Here is a 24,031-nt window from a genome sequence, read left to right on the forward strand (position 1 = left end):
GGGAGGTTGGATTTATCAGTAGGAGATGCTGTTATGGTGGTGGGGGTATTAGTAGTTTATTATGGGGGGGGGGTTGGATTTATCAGTAGGGGATGCTGTTATGGTGGTGGGGGTATTAGTAGTTTATTATGGGGGGAGGTTGGATTTATCAGTAGGGGATGCTGTTATGGTGGTGGTGGTATTAGTAGTTTATTATGGGGGGAGGTTGGATTTATCAGTAGGGGATGCTGTTATGGTGGTGGTGGTATTAGTAGTTTATTATGGGGGGGAGGTTGGATTTATCAGTAGGAGATGCTGTTATGGTGGTGGGTGTATTAGTAGTTTATTATGGGGGGGGTTGGATTTATCAGTAGGGGATGCTGTTATGGTGGTGGGTGTATTAGTAGTTTATTCGGCTGGCTCGTAGAGTTGTCAAAACAGCATGAAATTCAGGTGTTTGTCTAAGTATGTAGTGATAAAGAACCCAGCTCCTAAGTCGTGGATTTTTCACTATATCTTTGCACAATGCCTTCCGGCGGTGCTGTGTGGGGGAAATACTGCTGGCTTCTCACAAAGGGATTTATTGGATTTGATTATTTCATAGTGTAGCCACCGGTATAACTCCAATTCAGTGTTCAGCTTGTTCAATTCTGTCTCCAGCCCCTATGCCATTGTGTTTGATTTGAAAGTATAAAAGGTAACCAGGGCCCCACCCAGTACCTCACATTAGCTACTTTTCCATCTAATTGGTGAGGTATTTTTTAAATGCATGTAGACAATATGCAAATTTTCTCACCTGATGTGTTGTGGGTAAGATGCAGTGTGTTAGGAGACTTAAAAGGATGTGTGTCGTTGTGCATATAAAGGGATGTGTATCGTCGTGCACATAAAAGGATGTGCCGTTTATGTAGAAAAATGTTTTCATTAAATAGCAAATGTGCAGACTCTGGACTTGGGCCCATTCAATGAGTATGGCTAAAGGCAAGAATATTTTTAACTGTCAGATGTTTTCGCCAAGCATTGATCATTGCATCACCAGAATAAGACCCTCCTTATTTGTTTCAAAGGAGCGTCAGTCTCTCTCACCACCCTGTGAAGTCTCTCACTACTTATTCAATCATAAATAAAAAGGAAACAAAAATATTCAAATTCCACAAATTAACGTTGGCATTTTCCGGGGCGTAATGAACGTGTGGTTGAAAAAGGCGGGACTTGCGCTTTAAGCCCTCCTGTCTTTCCTCTGATGTGTGATTGGAATGCAGTGATACTGGGAGGACGCGCGTGTCTCTTAAACGTACGGCTCCATGCTCCGTCCAATGTGGCTGGCAGTGATTGACTATTAGTGTCACAGCAGTGCCTCGCCTGGCGGATTACGGGCCCCCCCCCACCCCCCGGTGGATTTATGAAGCCCAAGTGAGGCCAGAACCTTCATGTATCGTTGTCCCTGTTCATGACTGGGACACAAAGGGACATGGATTGGCGTGGGTCTGTGTGTGTGTGTGTGTGTGTGTGCGCGTGCGTGCGTGCGTGCGTGTGTGCGTGTGCCCGACATCTGCACGTGCGCATGAATGCCTGTGGCTGTGTGTGTTGTCGTGGTAACGTCTGTTTTTCATGGTGTAAGACCGCCAGGACTGGTTGTCTCGCGGGCCTGGATCCATCTGTCCTGTGCTGTTATTAATAGGCTGGTGGTGACAGCAGGGCTTCCAAGCTGTACGCACCTGGGAGAGAAGCTCTTTAAAAGACGTCGTATTATCTGTTCATAAAAACGCAAGCCTGCGACAAGACAGCCCGGTAATAACTTGTAGTTTCACCACTCTCATTTACAGTTCAATGCAGAATTGTACTGTAAATGAGAGTGGCGCTTGTATGGGCTCCTACCAGCTTTATCGATTGTTATGTTCAGTTTAAGTTTCAGAATGCTTAAAATGCTGTGTTTAGCAATCATGTGTGCATGTGTTTTCTTTCTCTTTTCCATCCATCTTTCTAAAGCAATGAGAATGTTTATTTTTGGGGGGATGAATCCATATCTGAGTACCAATCAGACCATTACTGGAAGAAAAACACTCTAGACACTCCAATTGGTCCAGAAACACTTTAGACCCTCTGATTAGTCCCAGAAAGACACTAGACCCTCTGATTAGTCCCAGAAAGACTGTAAACCCTTTGATCGATACCAGAAACTAATGGGCGGGGCCTGTAAATAATGGGTGGGGCCAATACCACTTGTGGGTTAAGGGCAGTTTGGAAAATATGCCACCCCGTTAATTAAATACAATAGCAATTTTGAGATCACCACAATATTTTATTATTAACATGGATGAAGCAACTGAATTGTTAGGTTGAATAAGAAATGGAGGAATTATGCAGTACCAAGGAAGAGGAAACTCCAGTTGGTCTGGATATCAGCTTGTGTTCCTGACAGCTGGACTCTGAATGGCAGAGGTTGTGCTGCACCAACTGGCAAAAGCACCTCATCCTCGGTTAACACTGGGGTCCCCCAGGGGTATATCCTCAGTCCTCTGTTTTACTCCCTGGCTGTTAACACTGGGGTCCCCCAGGGGTGTGTCCTCAGTCCTCTGTTTTACTCCCTGACTGTTAACACAGGGGTCCCCCAGGGGTGTGTCCTCAGTCCTCTGTTTTACTCCCTGACTGTTAACACAGGGGTCCCCCAGGGGTGTGTCCTCAGTCCTCTGTTTTACTCCCTGACTGTTAATACTGGGGTCCCCCAGGGGTGTGTCCTCAGTCCTAACCCTAACCCATTGAAGGATGACATCACCTCATTTGTTTGACTCCCGGTGATTACTTTCATATCCTCAATTAGTCAGGCATTAGTTTGATTGCAGCAAACCATAATTGCTATCAACACAAGTCATGTTGGGGTTTTACTGAACACTCGTCAACAAGTGTTTAGCAGTGAGGATAATTCAGGATCATCCAGTTATTGCTGTCTGTAATGTACAGTAGTTTTATCGTCCTTAGCTCACCGGTGTTAATAAAAGTGTAGATGAATGTGGACCTGCTAACTAACAAATTTGCCTCTTTTAGATATTTATGTGTCACCAAAGCTGAAATGTTACTCTAGACGTTTAGAATGTTTACATCTCTCAATCAAAAACTTTAGCTTTCTGTGCTTTTATGTCCCTTGTCTTTTAATCCAGCCTTCCCATATTGACAAAGATCTCTGGCGTGAATCTCAACAGGTGTCTCTGTTTTCCATTCCCTGTCCCATAGGCTCTGACTTCCTGTGTAACACTCACATCATCCCAGTGAAGAACGAAGAGGGCGTCGTCATGATGTTCATCCTAAACTTCGACTACGTCCCAGAGGAAGGAAGCAGCGACTCTCTGGAGAGACTCAACCCCAAGTCTCCTGCCAAAGCTGAGCCACGTGAGTTCCATCATGTCGCACGAGTTCGAAATATCTCTGAAAAATCACAGTGGACTTAAAAGTGCGTTTACACAATAAAAGATGCTGTCTACTGGTGCAGGCCAGCAGCTGTGCTGTAGTCCCACTGTATCATATCCTAAATACACAAAATGTGGAAGCTAGCATTAGCACGTCAACCCTTTCAACTTCCCTAAATGAGACACGTTTTGTCCAGTTTCCCCATGGTTGTTTTAAAGCCAGCAGGACAGTCGCCAGCGTTACGACATGGGAAATCGGTTGCTGGTTGTTTGTGATGCTGCTTGTTCAACCTTATTATCAGTTGTACACCCACAGTGATTGGTTGGCTCGGCGCCACATTCTATCTCTAATGATCACCTTGGTGCAGTACTTGGGCTCGCTGTTTCGTCTTCAGGCGGTGACATGTAAAACGGCCCCCACAGACCCAGGGAGAGCGAGGTCATCCCTTCGATCAGAGTAACTGGACGGGAAGCCCTCAAAGGATTTATTTATTTAAAGAAAGTGCCTGTGGGTATGTGTGTTTTCGTGCAGGTTTCTATGTGTTTCTGTGTGTGCGTCTGTTTGTGTGTGTGTGTGTGTTTGTGTGTGTGTGTGTGTCTGTTTGTGTGTGTGTGTGTGTGTGTGTGTGTGTCAGTGCATCCACGTCAGTGATGATGGGTTCCTCAAAATCACCTTCCAGTTCCTGAAAAGCACATCTGCCAGAAGCGCTGGGTGGGCGATACCGTAATTTAATAGGAAATGAAGAAAAGTCTAGTCGGTGCTTAATGAATATCTAAACAGCCCAGCATTGTGAAAGGCACTGTCAGATTAATGTATTTGCAAGGCTGGTTCTCACTGTGCTATACTACAGTGGCTCCCACTTTCTCACCTCACATCTTTCTGTCTCTCACAGCCTCTGAAGCTGGTAGGAGGACATTTACATCTGAGATTTCTGTCACTTAGGTTAGAACATTAAGCCATTCTGTTTTCAACAACATTTTCCCATGTTTTTTCCCACATAGTTTTATCCTTTTTCCTCGGCCACAGCTCCGGAAGATGGACGTCACGGCCCCTCATGGTCCCTGCATAATTAAAGACCACGTCTAGACCTGGTTTGATGCAGAGTTCATTCAGGCATAAAAGCTCCTACGTTTACATTGATTCAACCACATGCAAATGCTTGCTGAGGATGAGAGTGAGCCAGAGAAAGCGAGAGCGAGAGCGAGCGAACTCCTCTGAGGCAGATTACTGTAAGGTGGATGGTACTCTTGACAGCCGTGCATCAAGTGTTATTGATGACTGGACACATTTCTAATTTACTCCCCCACACCACCCCCCCCCCCCCACTGTTGGTTTTCTGATATTGATCAAGGAAGTTGGAAATAATTATTGGTATCGATCAGTTATTGCTACTGGTGCTTGGGAGCCTTTAGGATGTATTTCCCGAGGTCAGCCGAGGCTGGGAGACGCCAAATAATGGTTTCCATTACCTGTGGAGAGCAGCGAGGGAATATTACGGGGCCTTTGGACCTCCAGTGAGCATGTGATTTGGAAGTGTCATTCATTCACCCAGGCAATTTCAATCAGTACCATTCAGCAAATGCTGGAAGATGGGCTTCTGCATCCACCATAAGGCGATACTACTGTGCGTTCAGTGGCGATACTACTGTGCGTTCAGTGGCGATACTACTGTGCGTTCAGTGGCGATACTACTGTGCGTTCAGTGGCGATACTACTGTGCGTTCGGTGGCACTCAAAAGTATTCACCCCCCCCCCACCCCGGATCTTTCCACTTTTTATTGTGTTACAACATGACATCTAAATGGATTAAATTAGGATTTTCAATTGCCACTGATCAACACGATACTTCTGAGAGATTGTGTAAATAATTGAGAACAGCAACAGCAACCGCACAGTTAACTCTTAAATAATCCATCCACAGTGGAATCGCAGATTGAGCGTGGTGAGGGGAGAAATACATCAATTCTGCCTCAGCCAGGCCTGGAAATGTTTGTAATTCATCAAAATTATCCTTTCATTATAATGTCCCCAACGATATTCAATGCAAATATAACTACCCACTGGTATCTTAGCAACAGGGGATGACCGGTGTATGTGAATGCGCTGTGCTCTGTGATCTTCTGATGTGTGTGTTTGCAGAGGGGGGAGAGCCGTGCTCACTGTGCTTCAAAGGGCAACTCGTCGCTTCCACAAGCATAATCCCCAGTGTCACCTGTAAAAATAGAAACGTGACGTGCAAATGTACTAGCATATTGTGAAATGGCATGCGTAATTTGCTGTCCAATTAAGGGACTCTTAGTGTGTTGGTTTTTACCCTTTTAAAAATTATGTAATTGGATGCACAGCTTGAAAAGGGAAAATGGGTAGCTGAAGAGCATGTCGTTTTTGTTGTGATGCTTATGTGTTGATAGTTAGGGGAATATGTATGATACAATATAATAATTATTTTTGTATTCAAAGATGATACCTGTAATCACTATTTTTTTTGATAGAGACTAACACAGTTTAAGAGATCCAAGTTATTGTATCACGGAATGTGGCCAGATTACAGAGCCACTCAGCCAAACACAGGTAAGACACCACCTTTGAAACCGAGCCAACCGAAGACAGGCACAGCCACGCATCTGCCCACGTCATATACCTACTGAGGTATGCGCACGCAAGTACAGTGTGATGAATAAAGAAGACAATAAATAAAGAAGACAATGAATAAAGAAGACAATGAATAAAGAAGACAGTGAATAAAGAAGACAGTGAATAAAGAAGACAATGAATAAAGGAGACAATGAATAAAGAAGACAATGAATAAAGAAGAAAGTGAATAAAGAAGACAGTGAATAAAGAAGACAATGAATAAAGAAGACAATTAATAAAGAAGACAGTGAATAAAGAAGACAATGAATAAATAAAACAGTGAATAAAGAAGACAATGAATAAAGAAGACAATGAATGTAATGAAACATTCTAATGAGAAATATTCTGCAGCCCTGTTCAATCAGACAATTGTTAAAAAAAATTATTTCATTTTTGTTGTGTCTTATAGATTGTGGAACCTGCCCTCAGAGCCCAAGACATCAAGAACTGTGCAAAAAAACAATAACGAATGTCTCAGTAATGCAATGGCTTGGAATCTTTTGTTCTATAAATGTTCAGTATGTACTTGTGGCTTTGTGCTGTAGTTGTCCGTGTTTGGCATTGTGTCATGTTTGATGTTTTGTGTTTTGGATCCACATTAGTTTCTGTTGAAGCAGTAGCTACTCTTCCTGGGCTCCAACGACATAACAAGTGTGTGTGTGTGTGTTTGTGTATTCGTGTGTGTGTGTGTGTGTGTATGCACATGTGTGTGGACGGAGCCTAGAAAGAGAAGCTGCCCGCTTTTGGCAGTGGCTAATGGGAATCCTAATGAAATCGCACATCCAATGTGCAGGTATTTCTGTTTTTATTTTTGTGTTAGGTAAGCTTTGGGGAGATTGCCTGGACAGCCTTAGGCTAAGAGAGAGCCTACTGGAGATAACACGTGATTTCTGTTCCAGCTTCGAATGCTTCAGTAGAATCAATGGCCCTTAGCTGAGACAACCTGTTCTGATCAATGGACGTTATGTACTGATGTCACAGTGCGGTGTCCTTTTAACATACAACACAGTTACCGCTGGACACACTAATGATGGCGTGTTTTGTAAATGCCCAGTGTTTCTTTTTACTTTCACTTTCAAGGCTCTCAGGGTTTCTCAGGGTATATATGTTTCCATTCATATTTGAATATAATATAACATGCTTCATCACAAATTTTCTCCACCTTCCATAGCTGAAATATGTCCATTATAAATGGAAACTTATGGGACTGCATGTATGAACGAAGAATACCTCAACGAAATGAATTCCTGGTTATTCACTTGTCTCTGTCTGACCGTCTCCGTCCAGGGAAAGGGAGGTTCTTTCGTTTGCGGCTGCCTGCCTTGCGGCTCCTGGGCATAAGCAAGCAGTCCCTCCCCCAGGAGGACCCGGACGCGGTCACGGTCGACTCACCCCGCCGCAGTGATGAGTCGGTGGCCACCCGTGACATCCAGTCCCTGCCCACGCGGGACAGCTGCAGCCCGTCCTACGCCAACGACACCCGAGCCCTCATCGGCCGCAGTCACTGCTCCACCCCGCTGTCCGGGCCCCTCGACCACTCATCCCCCAAGGGGCCCGTCTGGGACAGGTTGGCCCCGCAGGTCCTACCCCAGACCGTTACCCCATTGGGCCCCGCGATCCCGGGCCTGACCCCCACGGCCTCCGGGGAGAGTGTGTGCAGCATCCGCAGGGCCTCCTCCATCCAAGATATGGAGGGATTCGGCTCCAACTCCAAGATGGCCTTCAGGGACCGACACGCCAGTGAAGGTATGCCGTCACCAGCCCCTCCATATCCTCCCTGCGTCTCTCAAATAGTACAGCTAATCTGCATTTCCGTATTCATGGATTACATTCTCCCCACACCAACATATACTGTAGGTAAACTGAAAACGGGCCGTGGCGGTGAACCTGGGGTAGACCTGGGCTACTGCCCCTACCTCAGCTGTGCCTCAGTGAGGAGCCATCACAACATCTACCCAGGCTCCCCAGTCAGGCACCTTTCCACACACTGTTTCAACAGTGCCAGTGTGTTACCATGGCCGTACCCAGATAATATTCATGTCCCTCCCTGCACTATTGAAGTCTATCCATTCAACCAAGCCACCTGCGGCTGAAGCTATGATACGCTAACTCTGTGATAATGAATAGCGTCCGGGCCGTCAACAGCCCTCCTACCTGGGTCATTATATCATCCATCACCAGCTAGCTACGTACATATCTGGAACCTCCCGCTCACACCACCCTTCTGCCATCTCCCTCTCCCCCCCCCCCCCCCCCCCACCCACCCAAACGCCGCGAAACACAGACAATGGCCGCAATATCAAAGGTAACGAGCGCGCCCTCCTTCAGTGCGTTCCGTGAACTCGGGCACGCGCGGTGTGTTGATCCTGAACTGCTTGCTGCATGGATTTTTCTAGTCTCCGGCGAACGCCGTCTGCACCGGGCGATGGCGCAGCCACGGATGCGTCTGTGAATGCCTCTGAGAATGCCTCTGAGAATGCCGTAGGGTCTCGCACAGCATGGCGGTGGTGACGCGGACACTCTAGTGTGTGACGCGTGACCTGCGAATGCGCCGCAAAGCTTCCTGTCTGATTGCTCAGCACAATCAGCCCGGTTGAACCTCCGGCGTGCCTGCATGTAAACAGACTCCGGGTCTCCATTTCCATTGTGCAGGAAATCTATTGCAATCAGTGAGTCATAGTAACCTCTGTGTTCACCTGCTGCCAGGTGTTCCATTGAAAACGAATTAGGCTGTTTTCTTGGGCCTGTGTCGCACCGCTGAATGGAATAGGACGATTGGTGTGTTCCTTTGCTTGAATAACTTGCTGTGTTTTGTCTCCACTTTAATTGAAACGTCTTTGTGCTTTCTTCCTGTTAAACACACTTATGTACTCATTCTGCATGTGGAACGGACATGGGTCCAAAACGTAGTTTTACATTGCTGGAATGTTACCGAATGTCTAGGAGGATTTTAACTTTCAGAAATGAATGAAAATACTCCACTGACCTCTGAACACCTTTTGTTTACTAGCCTAAAGTGCATTCTGAATAAATACCTACTGAACATGGATACATTTCCTCAGTTATTGTTAGTAGTCTTAACCTTTGACCTTTCCAGGACATGTAGCTTGCCATCATAGCAGTTAGATAATATTTCTGCCTGTTGTTGCAAAGAAATTTACATGATTTTCATGTTTCTTTAACATTACATTCAAGAAACATTATTTTATTTTGGCCTAATTATGTTTCTTGACAAATATTGATATTCTGAATATATTTAGTAATGCATGTCACACATTAAAATATATTTCCCAATGCGTCAAAAATGCAGTATTGGGCAATGTGTTTCTATTTCACAAAACAAAAACAATGGGGAGCCTGCAGAATAATCCTGACCTGTGACCCCTTCCCTTTCTCTGAGGTCACTTCCTCTTCACACTGCTCTTCACCTCCCTCTCTCTCTCCTGACTCGCTAGTGTCTCGCTCCTGGATGGCTGGGGGTATGGCTTGAGCTTTTCTTACATGTTGTTTTCTTTCTTTTAACCACATTTCGTGTTGTTTGGTGCTGCTCAAGCATGCATTCACACTGTGCATGTGATACCACTCACTGTATTCCCAACACGTGTTTGTTAGTCGAGAAAAGTACTCATCCCTCTGTGTTCTCCTTCTGGATCCAATTCCTCTGAATGAGCGGTCTGCCAGCCTCTGTCTCTCTCATGCAACTTACCGCAGTTGTTGGTATGTGTGACGTCTCTGTTCAACCTGGACTTTTATACTACCGCTGTGACATCAGAGTTCAAAGGTTGATTTAGACGATCGTCATTTGTGATTGGACGTGTCGTGGATGTGGATGTTTTGAGAACCATGAAATCCATATCCATTGGGAATTTTTGGGTGTGGACATTTGACAGTGACAGTGTCCACGTTCATTAATGAAACATGCAATCGGCTTGGCACCCCTCGCCTCGATAAAGATTAACAAAAAAGACTTTGTTAGGTATGCAAATACGGGGAAATATTGTTTTCCTCTGCATAAAGGGTAACGCCTAATACACATATATCACTCTGTTTGCGACAGTCTACTTTTGGACAAAGATGTTTAATTGAGGAAAAATATGCAAATGATTGCCCCTGTTCCATCTTATTCCACTGGCTTCACTGTGGCTCAGTATTAATACTGTACTTCAACAGGAACTCAGTATTAATCTGTTTTATACTGTATTTTATATACTGTCTTTTTTGTTCATCGGTGTCATGGTATTGCTGTTGTTCAAGTGCTGTAAATGTTTTGTGTTTGAGAAGTTATAATTCTATTGCTCTCAGTTGCCACTTTGACTCCATGAAGTTCAGGAAATACACGTTGAAGCAAAGGTAACAGGATCAAGCAGGGGGCGCAGCGTAGTTGTTGAAAGGAAGATAACAGGATCAAGCAGGGGGCGTGTATTTCCCTGTTGTATTTTTATTCTTGTCTTATGGTTGTTCACTCAGGAGCAAAATGCTCACTCAAACAAACAGACACAGCGGCATTTTGACCAAACCGCTGCCCACGAGTCACATTCGAGTCCCCTTTTAACCGACAGCATTCCGCCCCGCCCCTCCAGCGGTGTGAGCGCCGCTCTGCATGCCTGGCCTACCGTCACCCGTTTCCCCGCTGCTCTCTCCATTCCAGGACCCTTCAACCAGATAAAATCCAGTCTTCTGGGCTCCACGTCCGACTCCCACCTCAACAGATACAGCACCATTAACAGGATCCCCCTCATCACGCTAAATTTCTCGGAGGCCAACAACGACAAGAAGTGCCCGTCCCCTCAGTCCTCTGAGAAAACCATCATCGCCCCGAAGGTCAAGGACCGAACACACAACGTCACTGATAAGGTCACACAGGTAAGGTCAGAGGTCAAGAAAGTTTGTATGCCCAGTACTTGGTTCCACAGGAGAGGACAGGTCTTTTCCAGTCTGTTGAATAGGTTCCGTACAGAAAAGGTTTGGGTTAGGGTTTGGGTTAGGGTTTGTTTTTTACTCGCACGGCTATTCTCATCCAGCAACATTCTTTCTGGTCATCTGACCAAATGCTATATAGCAAAGATTGTTAATGATCCCCTACCCTACATACGCAAAAAGACGCACACGCGCGAGCGCAACGCATCACACACTTGTAAAACGACCTGGGCCGAAACACAGTATCGGTACATGCGGTTCAGTTGGTGTTTTCTGAGTTCGGTAATTGAAATTCCCACCGGTTTTGAATAAGTAAACCAGTGTCTGGATCAGGGCAGATTATCTTACCAAGGCCAGACAGAGAAGAGCTCTGGGAAGCACTCTAAAGTTACACCCAGGTTAAAGGTTGTTGTCACCTGTCAGTCCGCCTGCCTGTCTGTCTGCCCTTTGGACAATGTCAGTGTGTGTGTGCGCGCTACACTGACACCTCCCAGTGGGTTCCCGTGGCAGACATACAGGACATGCTTTGTGTGTGTGTTCCTGTTGTAAAGCTGCTTGACCTTTAAAACCATACAGTACCAATGTATTTTCGAGTTAGTACAGGATCTAGCTCTGTATTCATATTGGTTGATGGGTTTTCTTTGTCATCTGCACTAAGTGCATCTATTATTTCAGACATTTGTGTGTGTCTGTCTGTGTGTGTGAGTGTGTGTGTCTGTGTACATGCGTCACTATACGTACATGCGTCACTATGCGTCACTATACTTTCACTATACTTGTGAAAAACAAAAGACCTCACCAGTCATTCGGTCCTCACTTGAATAAATTGCTATTAGTGGCTTTGGTTGAAGTTTAGGTTTAGAAGGAAAGGATTAAAAAACGGCACTGTTTTCGCCCTCCAGGAACAGGGTTGACCATGTAACTAAACCAGCTGGACTTTGGCTACACTGGTTTGGGGGTTTTAAAGCACCTCCAGCGTATTTTTAAGCAGGTGGTATTTTACACCCTTTTTCCAATCATGCTTTCGTTCCCCCTTACTGAAGCAAACCAGGCAGCTGAATTTGTATCATGACACTTCAGTGTTTGATGTGTTTCTTTGGCTATAAAATGTGAGCTCCCGTTCCCTGTAGTCTGGCTGTGAATCCCACACTGTTCCAGCAAGAAAGTCTCTCCAGTGCTTGTGTTTGTGCAAAATAAACACATTCTGTAACCTGCTGGATTGACACCCAACCCATGAATATAACTGCAAATAACAGGAAGACTGGGAAACCAGTTCACCTCCATATTGAATGGTTTCAATTGGTTTTAGTTTGAAATATGATGAAATTGGGTGCATAAAAGTGTGTATCACGTATTAGATCAAAATCTACAGTCATTTTTAAGGTTGTGCTCTTCAATCACAGACAGGAGAGAATGAGATATGACACATTATGGGGTTATGCTCTGTCAACGCGTGTACAACTGAAATCGCTAAACAATCGCGATTTTCAAAGACAAGGGAGGAGTCTTCAGTTAACCACTGTGGAGGTCTTGCTCGGCCTGGCCAGACAACTGCTGATTGGCTGACTCGCTGGTTATTTTTAATAATGTTACAAGTAGCTGTTCTTAAGTTTTTTACTCTGTATTCAGTCTCTCAGATTTTTGAGCCTAGTTGACACTGAGTCCTTGATCCTGTTTGGCCGTTGGGGATGTCCAATCACACCTGCAGACAAGCATTCACCTGAGGGGACGCCACTTCCTACATCAGTGTTTCCCAATCCTGGTCCTGGGGACGCCGAGGGGTGCATGTTTTTGTTATTGCCCTAGCACTCGCACAACTTATTAAAACGTTGCCCAGCCTCTGACACACTTGACTGACGTAATCAACGTGTCATAAAGTCTTGTAATTTGAACCACGCGTGTGGGTTGCCAGGGCAAAAACATAAACATGGACCCCTTGGGTTCCCCAGGACCAGCATTGGGAAACACTGCCCTACGTATTTTGGCACGGCAGCTGACAGAACACACACACATGTTGGGTCCTTGACAATCGAGGCAACAAAAACTCACAACGAGTTGACACACATTTTGAAGCAGGCATCAATAGCCGACCCTTAAATAAAAATCCATACTTAGTAATTGCGGCTGGGAAGTCAATCCAAACTATGCATTATAGAGCCAACATAAATGCTTGACTCTCCCGGTATTAATACTTCACTCAACAAGCCGTGGTTCTGTTACCTCTGTTTGCTCCCCGGACACAGATGTGGGAGCCAAAAAGGAAAATAGCTCGTATGTAGGACATACGGTGACCTCCAAAAGTATTTGGACGGTGACAATTTTTTTTGTTTATTTGGCACTGTGTTCTACGGATAACGTGTGGAGAAAACCAGAAATGCCAGAGCAAGAAGAGAAGATGTGCGAGTCACCTTTTGGCATCACTTCGCTGTCAACAGCCAGTTGACCAGATAGGGCAACAATCTGAGGAACTCACTCCTCAATGGTGCCCAGGATCTTCCTGCCACCTTTGATAAGGTGTAAGGAGACAGAGACCAAAAGGGAGAACTAAAAACCTGTAGACTACCGCTTTGAAATGTAATCTCAGAAACATCCTGGAGTTAAATTGGCCTATGGGAGTAGGTATCCCTTATGTTGACGGTTGTAAACCAATAATTTGGATGTATTGACTGTAACAGATGGTAAAATGTGTGCATCTTCAAAGTGCTTGACTGTGGGGAAACAACTTTCTTTGTTGGGCTCACATGTTGGCATTTGCTCTTTCATCACCTGTGGATACTTGAACAATGGGATGGTGACAGCTGCTTGGCAGAGAAACCTTGGGGATGCCACCAACTTGGGCATGCAGGGAGATGAACCTGAGCTCTCACCCCCCTCCTACTCTATGTTTTGGTGTTTGTTTTTAAACAAATAAAAAAACACACAATAACTTGGTTGCATAAGTGTGCACACCCTTAAACTAATACTTTGTTGAAGCAGCTTTTGATTTTATTATAGCACTCAGTCTTTTTGGGTAGGAGTCTGTTAGCATGGCACATCTTGACGTGGCAATATTTGCCCACTCTTCTTTGCAAAAGCGCTCTTTGTAAAAATCTGTCTTCTTTGCAAAATTCTGTCTGATTGCGAGGACATCTCCTGTGCACAACCCTCTTCAGATCACCCCACAGATATTCAATTGGATTCAGGTCTGGGCTCTGGCTGGGCCATTCCAAAATGTAAATCTTCTTCTGGTGAAGCCATGCTTTTGTGGATTTGGGTGTGTGCTTTGGGTCATTGTTGTCCTGAAAGGTGAACTTCATCTTCAACGGACGCCTGAAGGTTTTGTGTCAAAATTGCTTGGTATTTGGAACTGTTCCTAATTCCCTCAACCCTGTCTAAGGCCCCGGTTCCAGCTGAAGAAAAACAGCCCAAAAGCATGATGCCACCACCATGCATCACTGTGGGTATGGTGTTCTTTGGGTGATGTGCAGTGTTTTTTTTGTGCCAAACATACCTTTTGGAATTATGGGCAAAAAGTTCAACCTTGGTTTCATCAGACCATAACACATTTTCCCACGTGCCTTTGGGGGACTTAAGAAAAAGCTTCCGTCTTGCCACCATAGCCCATTCATATGAAGAATATGGGAGATTGTTGTCACATGTAGCACACAGCCAGAAATTCCTGCAGTTCCTTTAATGTTGCTGTAGGCCTCTTGGAAGCCTCCCTGACCAGTTTTCTTCTCAACTTTTCATCAATTTTGGAGGGAGGTCCAATTCTTGGTAATGTCTCTGTTGTGCCATATCTGTGTTGTGTCATATTTTCTCCACTTGATGATGACTGTCTTTGTTTAACAAGTATTTGATTCACTGCCGATTTTGCAGGTTTTCCCACTTACAAAGCATGTAAATGTCTATACTTTTTATCATCGATACTCTTCAACTGTGAGTGACGGAATCTAAAACAAAAATCCAGAAAATCACATTGTATGATTTTTAAATAATTAATTAGCATTTTATTGCATGGCATAAGTATTTGATAAATCAGAAAAGCAGAAGTTAATATTTGGTACAGAAACCTTTCAATCAATCAATCAAATGTATTTATAAAGCCATTTTTACAACAACAGTTGCCACAAAGTGCTTTTACAGAGACACCCGGCCTTAAACCCAAAGGAGCAAACAACAGTAGTGTTGAATTTCAGTGGCTAGGAAAAACTCCCTAAGAAGGCCGAATTTTAGGAAGAAACCTAGAGAGGACCCAGGCTCAGAGGGGTGACCAGTCCTCTTCTGGCTGTGCCGGGTGAGATATTCCAATTGGAATAATTAATAAAGGCATGTGGGTTAAATCCAGAGTCTATTTAAATGTATACTAGGTCAGAAGTATGACCAGATGGACAGGGACAGCAACGGGCCCCCCAGACCAGGTACTCCGCAGGTGTGGACCAGGACCTCATGTCCTCCTAAAGTTTAAAACTGTAAGCGACTAGGAAAATTCAGAAAGTGCATTCCTCATATCAACAACGATTTATAGTGGAGAAGGAGAACTTAGTGGGGAACTGACCCAATCCCCCAGCACAATAGTATAGCAACGTAAGACCTTGGAACTGAGACGGGGGGGGTCCAGTGACACTGTGGCCCTACCCGGGGGAAGCCCCGAACAGGGACCAACAGGCAGGAAATCAATCCACCCACATTGCCAGGCATCAACCAAAGGGACACCTACCAACTGCAACCACCCTGAATGAGGGCCGAGTATTGCCAGCAGCGTACAGCCCATTGCACAAGTGCGCAACAGAGAGACAACAACAAGCCAGTGACTCTTCCCCCGAAAGGCATTGGAGGGAGGGCATCCCAGTGGCGACGAGAGCCCACCTGGCAAGACAGCAAGGGTGGACAGTATCAAGCCTACTGGTCACCTTCACGCCCCCGGGCCAGGCTACACCTAATTATAAACCGTGCTGTAGAGATGAGTTTTTAGTAGACACTTGAAAGTTTGCACTGAGTTTGCATTTCTAACCTTTATTGGCAGATCATTCCACAGTAGTGGAGCTCTATGAGAAAAGGCCCTGCCTCCGGCTGTTTGTTCAGAAATTCTAGGTACAATTAAAAGGCCTGCATCTTGCGATCGTAGGTTATGTGTAGGTATGTATGGCTGGATCATTTCAGCAAGGTAAGTAGGAGCAAGTCCATCTATTGATTTATAGGTTAACAGTAAAACCTTAAAATCAGCCCTAACCCTAACAGTCAGCCAGTGTAAGGACGCTAGGACAGGAGTAATGTGTTCAAGTTTTTTTGTTCTAGTTAGGATTCTAGCAGCCGTGTGCAGCACTAATTGAAGTTTATTTATTGATTTGTCTGGGTAACCAGAAAGAAGAGCATTGCAGTAATCTAGTCTAGAAGTAACGAAAGCATGGATTAATTTTTCTGCATCAGTTTTTGATAGAAAGTTTCTAATTTTTGCAATTAGGTTTTTTCCAGTTTTTTGGGATATGACCATGCAGCGGTCGAGGATCATAGTGAGATCTGCTAACAAAGCTCTTTCTTTCTTGGGTCCTAAAACAAGCATTTCTGTTTCCTTGAGTTTAAGAGCAAGAAATTCTCTGTCATCCACTCCCTAATATATGAAACGCATGCTTCCTTTGTTTGCAGTTACAGAGATCATACGTTTCCTGTAGTTCTTGACCAGCTTTGCATACACTGCAGCAGGAATTTTGGCCCACTCCTCCATACAGACCTTCTCCAGATCCTTCAGGTTTCGGGGCTGTCGCTGGAAAATACGGACATTCAGCTCCCTCCAAAGAGTTTCTATTGGGTTCAGGTCTGGAGACTGGCTAGGCCACTCTAGGACCTTGAGATGCTTCTTACAGAGCCACTGCCTAGTTGCCCTGGCTGTGTGTTTCAGGTCGTTGTCATGCTGGAAGACTCAGCCACAACCCATCTTCAATGCTCTTACTGAGGGAAGGAGGTTGTTGGCCAAGATCTCACGATACATGGCCCCATCCATCCTCCCCTTAATACGGTGCAGTCATCCTGTCCCCTTTGCAGAAAAGCATCCCCAAAGAATGATGTTTCCACCTCCATGCTTCGCGGTTGGGATGGTGTTCTTGGGGTTGTACTCATCCTTCTTCTTCCTCCAAACACGGCGAGTGGAACTTAGACCAAAACGCTCAATTTTGGTCTCATCAGACTACATGACCTTCTCCCATTGCGCCTCTGGATCATCCAGATGGTCATTGGCAAACTTCAGACGGGCCTAGACATGCGCTGGCTTGAGCAGGGGGACCTTGCGTGCGCTGCAGGATTTTAATCCATAACTGCGTAGTGTGTTACTAATGGTTTTTTTTTAGCTCTCTTCAGGTCATTGACCAGGTCCTGCTGTGTTGTTCTGGGCTGATCCCTCACCTTCCTCATGATCATTGATGCCCCACGAGGTGAGATCTTGCATGGAGCCCCAGACCGAGGGAAATTGACCGTCACCTTGAACTTCTACCAATTTCTAATAATTGCGCCAACAGTTGTTGCCTTCTCACCAAGCTGCTTGCCTATTGTTCTGTAGCCCATCCCAGCCTTGTGCAGATCTACAATTTGATCCCTGACGTCCTTACACAGCTCTCTGGTCTTGGCCATTGTGGAGAGGTTGGAGTCGGTTTGATTGAGTGTGTGGACAGGTGTCTTTTATACAGGTAACGAGTTCAAACAGGTGCAGTTAATACAGGTAATGAGTGGAGAACTAGAGGGCTTCTTAAAGAACAACTAACATGTCTGTGAGAGCCGGAATTCTTACTGGTTGGTAGGTGATCAAATACTTATGTCATGCAATAAAATGCTAATTAATTATTTAAATCATACAATGTGATTTTCTGGATTTTTCTTTGAGATTCCGTCTCTCACAGTTGAAATATACCTATGATAAAAATGACAGACCTCTACATGCTTTGTAAGTAGGAAAACCTGAAAAATCAGCAGTGTATCAAATATTTGTTCTCCCCACTGTATTTAATGCAGAGGAAATTATTTTGTACCCCCTCCTGACTGATATCTTTCAACAATGAGATCCCTCTGATGCTTTGGAAGCTCTCTGCAGACCAAGGTTTTGCTGAACTTTATTTGTGGTTAATCAGAGTCACTTTAAATGACGGCAGGTGTGTAATTACTTCTATTTAACATTAGTTGGAATGTGTTTAGTTAATTGTGAACACAGCCACATCCACAGTTATAAGAGTGTGTGCACACTTATGCAACCAGGTTATTGTAAGGTTTTTATGTTTTATTTTCCCCCCTCAAAGATTTCTGTTTGTTTTTCAATTGAATTGTTCACATTATAGGTTCTGACATGATTTCTCTATGTCTCATTCTTTTACACCACAAAAACCTGGAATTTTAACAGGGGTGTGTAGACTTTTTATATCCACTGTAACTGGTGGATGACATGTTTATTATTGCCCTATTTTCCAAGGTTGTTATTGGCGTGCCTCAGTGTTGATGTTTCCTATCTAATGTGTTTTCTTCAGTTTTGCAAATGTTTTTCTTTGATGCCGACAATATGTTGTTGGCTGAGTGACGAGGCAGCACTGACAGAGACATCAAACGATGCTCCACTCTTATAAATACTCCAACATGCAAATGAAGATGGCGAGATGGGGAAAGGAGCTATCATTTGCATAGTGTTCCGGGCTGAGTCATGCACAAAACAAGCCTCCGATATCGCAGGGAGTTCATTTGCACCATGGCAAATGAAGCCACGGTAGGCGTGTTAAATAATTAACTAGAGTTTTTTATTTAGTAACAAATCGAGGGGAGCCACGCGACTGTGCTGTCTATCTGCCAGCTGACTCCCAAGGCTTGCCAGAGGGCTCAGAGTTCATCATTGTAACATCATTGTATATGGCTCGGGGTTCAGGATCAGAATTATACCTCCCAACCACCAGTGGTCAACCCTTGGGAGAATATAGAAAAGCTGACCTTGGATCCGAGGTTGGGGGCAACATCAACAAAGGTTGTTAGAAAAGTGAGATCTATATTGCACTTACAGCAGATTGTGGCTTAATGACAGAAGACTGCTCACTGGCTTAATGGTCAAGACCTTAAACAAAGATAAGTGGGACCTCTACTGACCAATTCCATTATTAATGTTGTTCACCTATGCCCCGGGAATTCTGACTTCATCTTTTCTAGATAGGAAATGTATGTTCACCCAAGGGGCAGCGAGGCATTAATGGTAGTTGAAGAGAATAGCGAGTTGAAATGGAGTCTGAGAAATGGAATCAGGCATCCACCTCTAAAGATTGGTGCAGGTTGCTGACACGTATTCATGAACTGGGGGGACTAAGGAGTTATAGGTGGAGAAGGGCAATGAAATGCAATAAATAGAATGGACCAATGAGAAACATCAACTTAAATGAGGATTCCCATACTGGTAATTATATATCTATGGCTGAAGTGACCCAGTTGGAGCCCTTATTCCATTTCCCAGGCTCTATTTCAACTGGCTTTTTTTCATCAACCGCAATTATTGCTTCCCTGCCCTTGGGTGAAGTACTTTACCTGTCTCTCTCCTCCTTTTGTCTGCCTCTACACTATGAAAATATACCACCGAGCAGAGACAGAAATGTCTTTCCTGGCAATAAAATGTCAGGCTGCAGAATGAATGAGTATATTCCACCACCGCTTACCACTATAATTACCTCAGTGTCGTTGAGACTATTATCCGAAATGGTCCGTGTCTTTGCCCCTATGGGACTAATGTTCGAAGTTTTCCAGGGACAGGTTGTGCTTTAACTGGTATAGTGACATGTTAGCTTCCTTAAAATAGTGTTTTTCCTACATTAAAGAGCTATCGCCTGAAGCATTTATGTGGCAACGAGTATTTAGTAAATCCAGAGTGTTGAAGGGGTGCAACAGCGAGTTTTTGAAATGCGTCTATGTGCTCTTCCCTGCCTGACTTTGTACTGGACCGTCGGTCAAGCTGTCCGTCTCGGAGCGCGAGGCAGAGCCACATCTCATGCTGGGTCAGCATGTTGCCCCCTCCCCTCTGCTGTGGAAAACGATCTGTACCAAAAAGCATACCAGAGCACATGCAGGAAGTGTAATCGATTTTGAGATAAGGCTTACAGTCTATGGGTTTAGGTCAAGTGGTGACAGACTTTTCGTGAGAGCTCTTTCAAGCAGCTAGCCTTAGGTGTCAGCCTAAGCCCTAATGTACAAGCGCGTACAATAACACACGATTTCTGAAACCGCTAGCACAGGCAAAATACATTAGACACATCAGCCAGTATACGTCTCTTCGAGGCCTGTTGTCAGAAGCCATTTCACAATGTTGTGTTTACCTGTAGTCTTTACCAGCCCTGGTCTTCACATTGACCCTTCTGATACCTCTCCTCCCTTTGTCACCAGGTGTTGTCCCTGGGCGCAGATGTGCTTCCAGAATACAAGCTCCAGACCCCGCGCATGGACAAGTTCACCATCCTCCACTACAGCCCCTTCAAAGCGGTGTGGGACTGGCTCATCCTCCTGCTGGTCATCTACACGGCCATCTTCACCCCTTACTCCGCCGCCTTCCTCCTCAACGACCTCGAGGAGCAGAAGAGGAGGGAGTGCGGGTACTCGTGCTCACCGCTCAACGTAGTCGACCTCATGGTGGACATCATGTTCATCGTGGACATACTGATCAACTTCAGGACGACCTACGTCAACCTCAACGAGGAGGTGGTCAGCCACCCGGCGAAGATAGCCATCCACTACTTCAAGGGTTGGTTCCTCATCGACATGGTGGCTGCCATCCCCTTCGACCTGCTCATCTTCGGCTCCGGATCAGATGAAGTAAGGGGGGGGGGGTGCGTAGACCTTATTTACAGCAAGTTGTGCCGGGATGGCTGGAGTTGGTCCGGTTACAGGCGCATCGTTGAGGCGTTCTTGAAAGTTACTTACAGACGCTTGGTCTGTTGCTTGGCCTCAAGACCAAGTTGTGATTACATGGTGACGTAGTTTCAGAACCGATTAAGGATGCTTGGTTAAACTACCTTTAGTCTTATTCTCCTGAACATGTCGTGGTACATCTGTAGATACTGGTTTGTCAGTGTTGTTGGATGCCATTGGGTGCAGCGACAGCTTGGTAAATTATTACGTTTCAAAAGCGAGAGAAAGTTGGCGCAAGATAAATGGAGGTTTAAAGAAAGATTTCTTTACCTCAGTGAGTGAGAATAACATTTTGCACGGGAAGGAAGGAGAAAGATACAGTACAAGGAGATGGAATCCACAGGACGTTAGGATCTACCAAGGAGAGGCTGCTAAGTGTGTCCCTGGCCGATGCATCACAGAGCGGGGAGGCTGAGCATGTACACATCAGACCAAATGCCATTAGAAAGACCAGTTAGCAAATGCAAGGAGCAGCGCTGCATCAGAGCAATGCCGAAGCATCATTCACGTGTCTGGTGGCAGAACTCAGTCTGGGGTTGGGAATGAACAGCAGGGTGTGGCCAAAATTGTGTCTCCCATTTCAGGAAGCGGGGCAGCAGTAGCTGAATGTAATAGTCCAGCAGAACAAATTAGGCCATTTGAGGAGGTAAATGAATTAGTTGGCTGTGAAGCAGATGTGTCAGCGCCGGGCTGGAACGGACACTGTCTCTCCAGGAGCGTAGTTAGCAAGCAAGTAGTTGTATGGGATTATGTTTGACGTCCCTGATAGAGGGCGAAGACAGGCATGCTCTCTGTCTATGAAGTGCGGTTAAAGTAGACAGGCCAAGGGCAGATGGCTAGACAAACCATGTTCACATTCACAGGAAGCATTTAATTCACCACCCTGGCTGTTAAAAAGATTCTTCAGCTCCCTTCACATCAGCTTACAGGAACTGCGGTCTGAAGCAACGTTTCCAATCAAAACCACCCGCTTCTAAACACCTCAGTCCACATGCATGGCACACCCCCCCCCCCCCTAAAAACATTTTTCAGGTTGATGTAGGATTTGCCCTGTCCGTCAGTTTCTGGTCTTTATTTCAAGGAGCCGTAGATGATTGCATCGATTCTGGGGGCAGGGCGGTGTGGAGGTCTCATGCTGGGCCACGTGTTTCATAATGGATCTATGAGAGCGTTAGCGGTAACATCCACATCCCTCAGCAGGGCACATTCCCCTTCGACAGAGTCGATCTGCCGCCGTGCCATAAATCATCCCCCTTCCTAATAGACAAGGAACCACAGTCGCTGTCAAATTGAGTCTCACCTGTAAGCAAGAGATGCTTCTGTAAACGACCGAAAAGCGGCGCAGAGAACTGAAACGCTGCAGTGGCTCTGGAGGACGGGGTACACTAAAGATTTCCTTCAGGATATTACTAGAATCATCAGTCCTGATGAGATGAGGAACAAACCATTAGCGTTTCCCTAAGACTCAGTCATTCTGTTTACAGGCCGTGTGACGGCAATAAATCAAGTCTTATCTTATGACTGTCTCAGCTAGGTTTTTTTTTAGAGCCTCTGTGTTAATTTAGTCAGGCAGGAACCAAAATAGAGAGCTACCAGGATTAAGACTGTTTAAATGAAACTGAACAGAAGGCAGGAAGGGTCACTGAGTACAAGAATCACTGTGTTTATGCTTTGTTTTCATGGTGGCTGCTTGGCTTCGCTAGAATATTCTGAGGTTCTCTGTCAAAGGATCAAAGATGTGTTATTTCATTGTTCTTTAAAAAGATTTTGTCTACAGTCGTCTGCAGTATGATTCCCTCTCACCTGTCATTCATCCTAACTTCCTAGAAGACTGACTTGTTTTATGTTATTTTTATATCTGTCTTTTTGTTTCATTGCCTTTTCCCTCTTATGGTTTAGATGGAACCAAGGTCATTCTTGATAACGCAATGAGACTGTCAGACTCAGAGCTGTTCAGACAGTTGTCTTCTAAAGCAGACTTGAGACACATATTTTTCACTTGGCCTACCCATTCTTCTATACCTCAATCATAGCATGCTTACATATGATTATTATTATATTTTTTTATTTCATTTCATTTATGTTGACATATACCAGAAACTAGATACAGAAACTAGATTCTGGTAACATTCATCCAAGCTTATTTACAATCCTCATTTACATTTATTTACAGTCCTTACAATCCTCGATAAATACCTCTGCCCCGTTACCATGACACTCAAGCCTACCCTCAATCGCAGCCATTTATCTTCCTTGTCCCTCCAGACCACCACTCTGATTGGACTGCTAAAGACCGCCCGGTTGCTCCGATTGGTTCGCGTGGCCCGTAAGCTGGATCGGTATTCAGAGTACGGCGCCGCCGTCCTTATGCTCCTTATGTGCATCTTCGCCCTCATTGCCCATTGGCTGGCCTGCATCTGGTATGCCATTGGCAACGTGGAGAAGCCCTATCTGGAGCACAAGATTGGCTGGCTGGATAACCTGGGCGTGTCCATTGGGAAGAGGTACGATGGCAAGAAGAAATATTGTGTACTATCAACTTCAATCTGGGCCAATGCTTAAAATATGCATGCTTTTTTTCATGGCAACGTAGTAATCATCCAAGTGGATTTTAATGAAATGATTCTTGATTTAGTAATTTTAAAGACCTGGGTTGAAAGTTTGTTATTTTGTGACAATGTACGGTGAGAAAAACGCACAGTGGTCGCATCTCTGTGAAACGTATTAAAAACACAAATTAGCGTGTATGCCCTCCCTTTCAGGTACAACTACAGCGACCCCAGCTCGGGGCCGTCCATCAAGGACAAATACGTCACGGCCCTCTACTTCACATTCAGCAGCCTGACCAGCGTTGGCTTCGGGAACGTCTCCCCCAACACCAACTCGGAAAAGATCTTTTCCATCTGCGTCATGCTCATCGGCTGTGAGTACACATCGATCGATCGATCACATTTATTTCATAAAGCCCTTTTTACATCAGCAGTCGTCACAAAGTGCTTTTACAGATACCCAGCCTGAAACCCCAAAGAGCAAGCAACAACAAAGTTCATGCAAAGTGACTTGGTAAAACTCCCTAGTAAGTCAAAAATTAGGAAGAAACCATTGAGAGGAAGCCAGTCGTCCTCTGGCTGTGCCAGGAGAAGATGATAGGAGTTCAAGTCCCAGGACTGAATACACAAATTAATAAGTACATAATACATATGAC

General features: G+C 45.0%; 1 protein-coding gene across 6 annotated transcripts in view; it reads left to right on the forward strand.

Moving 5' to 3' along the window:
* LOC105020004 (potassium voltage-gated channel subfamily H member 7) overlaps nt 1-24,031 on the forward strand; it is a 79,980-nt gene that overhangs the window by 39,269 nt on the left and 16,680 nt on the right. For 3 of the 6 annotated variants that reach the window (XM_010886627.3, XM_010886629.3, XM_010886623.3), the window contains 8 exons: nt 3,211-3,366; nt 7,306-7,764; nt 8,303-8,323; nt 9,474-9,497; nt 10,667-10,881; nt 20,305-20,730; nt 23,092-23,330; nt 23,589-23,749. In XM_010886627.3, coding sequence (XP_010884929.2) covers nt 3,211-3,366; nt 7,306-7,764; nt 8,303-8,323; nt 9,474-9,497; nt 10,667-10,881; nt 20,305-20,730; nt 23,092-23,330; nt 23,589-23,749 — 1,701 coding nt within the window. The remainder of the gene's footprint in view (nt 1-3,210; nt 3,367-7,305; nt 7,765-8,302; nt 8,324-9,473; nt 9,498-10,666; nt 10,882-20,304; nt 20,731-23,091; nt 23,331-23,588; nt 23,750-24,031) is intronic. The other 3 variants (XM_010886625.3, XM_010886624.3, XM_010886626.3) reach the window with 3 other exon arrangements.

Source organism: Esox lucius, chromosome 22 (assembly GCF_011004845.1).
Source record: "Esox lucius isolate fEsoLuc1 chromosome 22, fEsoLuc1.pri, whole genome shotgun sequence".
Taxonomy (NCBI): domain Eukaryota; kingdom Metazoa; phylum Chordata; class Actinopteri; order Esociformes; family Esocidae; genus Esox; species Esox lucius.